Genomic DNA, 6,939 nt, shown 5'->3' on the forward strand with positions numbered 1-6,939 from the left:
AATGATCCTATTTGTATAGACGGGAGCAGTGGTAGCAGCTCATCTGGTGGGACTGAGAATATCCTAGTAGTGCCATAAAAGGAGAAGGAGGATCCTGAAGAGGAGTAGCCATCATCAGGGAGTGACCAGCTTGTAGGTGGGCCCCACGTGAACCTGCCTAACGGCAACATATGATTGCGGAGGTAGTGTGCGGCAACATTCATTGTATGACACTTTGGCTCAGCATTGACATTAGATAGTCTCTCACTTTTGTTAGAACAACAGAGAGATTAGGAGTGTTTAGAGTTGCTAGACTAGCCTGGATACTAGTTTAGAGGCTTTTTCTGTGGGTCAGATCTTAGGGTGTCGTATGTCTATACATATACATATTTACTAGTAATGGGCTAGTGACTATGAAAGAGTATGAACTGACTAAATTGTGTATGACATTGTATATGATGTATATTATAAGTTTGATTATCTATTGCTTTAGTAGTATTTATATTTCTGTCAATATTTGTTATGAATGACTTGCTATATATTACGTAAACATTTTTTTGAGTCATTACACCGATGCTTCTACTCCTTTTTTCTCCTTCGCCACATCATGTTTTTGTTTCCGCTTTTGCTTCCTCCTCTGTCACTCTTCCCTCTCCTCTGGATCCATTTATATTTTTGGATTTTTTTTAATTACATGTTTTTAAGGTTTTGTTTTTTACGTATGTTAGGTTTTTTTATTTTAGATATTTTCTGAATAAATCTAATAAGTTTTTATCTGTTTTTGAAAGTTCTTTTCAATGAGATTTTAGATGGTTTTCTGTTGTGTAATTTGACTAATTTCAAATATTCATTTAGATGTTATTAACTTAATATGAATTTAAAAAATTAAAAATTAATTGATATTTTCTGACTTGGACATTGCAATTGGTTCACTTGACAAGTATTGTGGACCTGTGGCCCTTGAAATGATCTTAATTTTACCTGAAAAATTTTATTTTTTTATCCGTGCATTCACCGTTTGGTTTTTGTCTATTGACTATTGACAAACTTTTTAGAGCCCGTTTGGAAACACACAAAAGTTACTTTTTTTTGACTTTTGAATTATGAAAAGTTACGATAAGCGTGTTTGGCACTATTTTTAAGAAGAGCTTTTAACTTCGCGAAAAGTTAATTTATAGCTTTTGGAAGAAGTAAAAATAGATGACTTTCTCCTTTTTGATAAGTCATTTTATCACTTCCGTGAAAAAAAATTGATTTCAAAACAAAAAAATTTACTTTCATTCTTGATTCTATAGAAAAATGTTTCCTGTTTCTGCTGAAAATACTGGCCATCCACCACCATTTTCACGCAAGGTTCCATCTTCTAGAAGCACTGGCCTTCCACCATCATCCTCACGCAATGTTCCATCTACTGGAAGTGTTGGCCTTCCACCACCATTTTCCCGTAATGATTCATCTGCTGGAAGTATTGACCCTTCACTACCATCTTCTGTTCCATCTGAACCAGCATATATTTCTTTCAGGTATTTTTTTTTTATTATTTTATCATTCTATTTTTATTATTAAATTTGTATTGAATATTTTGTATGCTATGAAATCTCAATTTTAATTTTATTTTTTTATATGTGATTTTAATTTTATTTTATTTTTATATGTGATTTTATTTTTATACAACTTGCTATTATTTTTATAATTAGTTTTATAATTTTCTTTTTTTTTTATGTTCTTCCCCAACAAATTCATGAAAGTGGCAAGTCCGGAAGAAAATTTAAAGCTGATTGGAATGAATTATTGGTGCTTGTATGGCTTTACACTTATTCGACGGAATGACACAAGCGATGAACAATTTGAAGAATTATATGAAAATTTTGATCTTATGGGTGAAGGTGAAGGTGAAGTAGAAGAACCAGTTTCTAATGATATTACGTGGGAAGAACCGAATGCTGAAAGTACTAGAAAAATGGAACTAATTAGAGAACAAATAAAGAATCAATTGCCTGATCGATTGTAATTTTAGTGATTTGATTATGTAAAATTAACCTTCAATAATGGAAAGTATTTGTTATTATCGTTATTTTAATATCCATTCTCTTATGTTAAAAAAATTGTATTTTTTGAGTTATTTATCCAAACGCTACAACTTAAAAATAAGTACTTCTATAGTTAAAAATCCAAACACAAAATAACTTATTTATAAGCTACTATTAATAAAAGTCTTTATACTTTAAGCTCCTTTTTCAAAAGAACTTATTTAAGTTATTTACCCAAACTGGGCCTTAATAATTTTGAGTCTGACTTATATCGTTTTTTCTTTCCCCAAACTTCAATCGGCCATTTAAAAATATAAATGATGTGCTTTTGTTTCTTCTAGTGCAAGACAAAAATACAAAGACCGAGAAGCCCAGTTTTGAGTGGGAAAAGAATATGAATTCAAATGTTCAAGCATTCCATCTAACCAATTCAATTCTTTCTTTCATTTTTGGTCATTGACAACTAATTTATTGTATTACAGCATAGAGATATTTGGTCGACCATTTATACGCTTGTAGTCCTTTGGGGCCAAAATGAAAACAAATGCAGATTGATTGATATAATTGATTCATAAGACAAAAAATCACTAAGTTTGATTGGTTCTAATCATATCTAGCTACAGGGATCCCAAAAACCACAACAATCTCACTAAATAAAAATTCCATCCAAAGAAGGAAAGAAAATTGAATGAGTAAATAGCCAATAACTTGGCGAATATACAACTTTTTTAGTTGTGATTCCCTCTCCAATCAATTCCTTTACCTCGCTACTTTTATACAGTGTAATCCACCATACATATAACATGTTATTCCCATTCAATTGTTGATGGTGGCTTTGAGGTAATGTCTTGCACAACTCGGTTTACACCACGCACACCATTACAAATCTTTCTTGCTACATCATCGAGGAACTTGTGCTCAAAGTAGTACCTAAGTTTCATTTCATAAAGTAGTTACCACTAAATTAGAGATTATGTATTTCCGCATAGAGATGATAACACAGTTAAAAAAACACTTCCCTAAAGCATATCAAACTTTTTATGTATTTAAATGTTATTAAGTAAGGAGTCTCGGAAATGTGTAATAGTTAAACATTGAAGGGCAGAATAAGAATAAGGATAACATATCATATTCAATATATTCTGGCAGAAGCATGAAAGGAATAAAATAAATAAAAAAGCTATGCTGCAGCACAGCATAACTTTGATATATTCTGCAAATGGAGCAGAGTGTATTAATTTGAGATATATAAATAAATAAATGAGAAAGCACAATGTATTAACTTGAAATCTTACCAATCAGCGGTCATTCCGTCTTGACTTGTAACAGCTCGGAGCGCAACAACATGGGAATGTGTTCTTTGATCACCTTGAACTCCAACAGATCGTATTGGCAAGAAAACTGCAAAGGCTTGCCATATTTCATCGTAAAGCCCAGCATCCTTGATTGACTGAATGAAGATCTCATCAACCTGGAAATTTTATATTTGTACTTAAAATTAAGTATCATAAACAGATTTGCATCAAGACCTTAAAAAAATTAAAGTAAAAACTAACTATACATACCTGTCGGAGAATTTCTAAGGCATCCCCTTCTGTAACATCACCTAAAACTCTCACTGCAAGACCAGGGCCAGGGAATGGGTGGCGTTTTAGAAAGCCCTCAGGAACATTTAAGATCTTCCCTAATTGACGAACCTTTAAATATGGGAATCAAAATATCAATACATAAGACGTGCATCCAAGCTCATGGAAAGAAGAAACAAATGGTTCAAAATTCACACCTCATCCTTGAATAGTAGTTTAAGAGGTTCAATAAGCTTCAACTTCATGTCCTTTGGGAGACCACCGACATTGTGATGGCTCTTGATGGTATGGGAATGGGTTCTCCCACTTCCAGGGGGCGGACAGGATTCGATCACATCAGGGTACAAGGTTCCTTGAACCAAGTAAGAAGGTTTCTTTCCCAGTTTCTGCTCTAGCTCATGAGCAAAAGCATCAAAGATGCAAATAAACTCTTTCCCAATAATTTTCCTCTTCATCTCAGGATCAGTGACACCCTTCAGCTTCGAAAGAAATTGGTCTACAGCATCAACACATACAACTGGTAAATGGAGATCCTTTTTGAATGTCCCCATCACACGTTCCCTCTCCTTATACCTGTACACATAAGACCAATCATAAAACTCGCAACAAATGGACAACCCTACACTATTTCAAATGCAAGAGGTGGATTAATCCTCACCTAAGCAATCCATTATCCACAAAGACACAATGAAGGCGATCGCCAATGGCTTTATGCACAAGAGTAGCAGCAACCGTGGAATCCACACCACCAGACAAGGCACATATGACATGCTCATCAGGGCCAACAGTCTCCTTAATCACCTTAATTTCTTCTTCCATCACATCCTCCATCTTCCATTCTGTAGCAACTTTACAAACATCAAACAGAAAGCGCTTCAACGTCTCCATCCCTTCCGGCGTATGCGTCACCTACACATCACACACACAGTAACCACCAACAATCAACACACTCTAAACTCATAACAATTATAATAACATAAAGACAGAAAGTTCTAAAATAAAACAGAGCATCATGCAATTGATACCTCAGGGTGATACTGAAGGCCATAGAACTTTCTAGAAGGATTCTCAATGGCGGCGACTGCGCCCTGCTGGCTGCGTGCGACAACTTGGAAGCCAGGGGGGAGGACGGCGGCCTCGTCGCCGTGGCTCATCCAGACAACCTGCTTGCTGCCGACTCTATCATTGCCGAAGAGGTCAGACGGCTTGTCAACGTGGATCTCCATGCGGCCGTACTCCTGCGTATGGCCGACGCGGACCTCGCCGCCGAGGCGCTGAACGAGGAGCTGGAGGCCGTAGCAGATGCCGAGGAGGACGACGCCGTTTGACTGGGCCCAGTCGAGGAAGCCATCGGGGAAGGATGGGGAGTCCGGGGTGTGGACGGAGTGAGGCCCGCCGGAGAGGATGACGACGGAGGGGTTGAGAGCAGTGATGGCGGAGAGAGAGGAGGTGCCCGAGATGCAGAGGGAGAAGACGGAGAGGCTTCTGATTCGGCGAGTGATGAGGTGTGTGTATTGGGAACCATAGTCTAGGATGAGCACCAGCTCCGATTTCACCTCTTTAGGGTCCATTGCTGGTGGCTGCTTGGTGCTCGCTAGGGTTTATGGTTTTGGTGATGGGGACTACAGTATCAAGATGCCAGGGTTTAGGGACTTTATGTAAACAATATATAAATATAATATAATTACTATTCATATCTGATAGAAATTCAAAAGGTTTTGGTTACAATTTTTTTTAATGTAAAAAATATTATAATATATGTTATTTTCCTAATTTTTTTTTTGGTGAGTGTTATTTTATTTTATTTTTTTCTAATTTAAAATAACATATTAGTGACACTGGTTACGATTTTGTCATCTTTGGCGGGAACCCTTTGCATCCTTTTAACCTTTTTTTTTTCTTTTCTTTTTTATTTTCCTCTATGAGAAAATTAATTTCTTTTTTTAATTAATTAATCTTTTAATTAAATTACTAAAAAATATGAATCTCAACGTTTAGTTTTTTTTTTTTAAGAAGAAAAAGCATAAATTATCAAAATAGAAATATATCTCATTTCATATGATATCTTACAATTTATACTACACAAATAGAATTAAATAATGGATGTATTTCAAAATCCAAAAAGTATATTGGATTTTATTTTATTTTTATATTTATCTTTAATATTTTCTTTCTGTCATTTGAAAATACTTCAATGAAGTTATAAAAAATAATTTTTGTTAAAATTTAAAGTTGAACTACTAGATGTATTTTGACATTAAAGATTTTTTGAATATGTATCTTTTTTTTTTATGCGCTGAAAATTAGATACAGATTCAGAATAATTTTTTTTTACAGAAAAGCTCTACATCCATGTAAAAATTACATGGAAGTTATCCAATTACCTTCTGCTACACGCGTTTTACACTCGTTTGTTTTACAGGCGCCTCATATAACGTATATAACGTAATCCTTCTTTTGCGTGATCAACCTTTCTCAAAGTAAACCTTGTTCTCTTCTCGCGTTTTCTTTCTTCTTCTTCTTCTTGTTCTTCTTCTTCTTCTTCTTCCTCTTCTCCTTCTTCTTCTTCAACCTAATTAAATTCGTTGTTCTCTTCTATTCGCGTTTTTCTTCTTTGCATTATGGATTTGGATTGACTTCAACGTAATTAGCTTAGTCGTTCTTCTTTTTCTTCATTTTCTTATTCGATCTGCACTTCTAAATTGAAACAATGAATGAATCAACTTTAAATTAGTTAAATGAGTGCGATTTGGATAATTCTTCCGAAACGCATCAATTTGATGAGGTTTGGATTATTGAATTTTGAATCTAATTCAATGGAATGCAATTGCTAATTTTATTTGAATTGAATTGAATGGACTGAGGTGATCTGTATCTGAATTGAATTGAATTGAATTGATAATATGTAAATTGTAGACAAAGTTGTTTCGAATTTGGTTTTGTATAATGGTTTCGTTCACTGTGAGTAACTGTTCGGTTCGGTAAGTACTATAGAGTTGTTTCACCATGTCCATGTGTTCGGTTCGGTATACAGAAAGGAGTTTAAAAAAAATTAGACGAATATATTCTTTTTGTTCCCTAAGCACTATATAATTGTTTCACCGTAATTAAGATTTCGGTTCATCGTATTTAAGATTTCAGTTCACCGTGTAGACCAACTGTGTTGTGGATGAAAAATTTGTCCCAAAGGTGGGAATGATTTTCAAGACACTAGAAGAAGCTGGAAAGTTCTACAAACATTATTCCAAACTTGCCGGTTTTTCTACGAAAATAAGGAACACGACTTGGGACGGAGACAAGATTAAGAATCAACTAATTGTATGTACCAGAGAGGGGAGGTGGAA

At 34.8% G+C, this 6,939-nt stretch overlaps 1 protein-coding gene across 1 annotated transcript; it reads right to left on the bottom strand.

Moving 5' to 3' along the window:
* Positions 1-2,544: 2,544 nt before the first annotated feature.
* LOC107630788 (GMP synthase (glutamine-hydrolyzing), putative / glutamine amidotransferase) lies at positions 2,545-5,272 on the bottom strand. Its single transcript, XM_016334026.3, has 6 exons — positions 4,621-5,272; positions 4,254-4,504; positions 3,793-4,168; positions 3,575-3,706; positions 3,305-3,480; positions 2,545-2,939 (listed from the first exon to the last, which is right to left on the bottom strand). The coding sequence occupies exons 1-6, from the start codon at positions 5,164-5,166 to the stop codon at positions 2,816-2,818; spliced, it is 1,605 nt and encodes a 534-aa protein (XP_016189512.1). The 5' UTR covers positions 5,167-5,272; the 3' UTR covers positions 2,545-2,815.
* Between the last annotated feature and the right edge of the window lie 1,667 nt (positions 5,273-6,939).

This window comes from Arachis ipaensis, chromosome B3, assembly GCF_059453495.1.
Source record: "Arachis ipaensis isolate K30076 ecotype BB chromosome B3, ASM5945349v1, whole genome shotgun sequence".
NCBI classification, from domain to species: domain Eukaryota; kingdom Viridiplantae; phylum Streptophyta; class Magnoliopsida; order Fabales; family Fabaceae; genus Arachis; species Arachis ipaensis.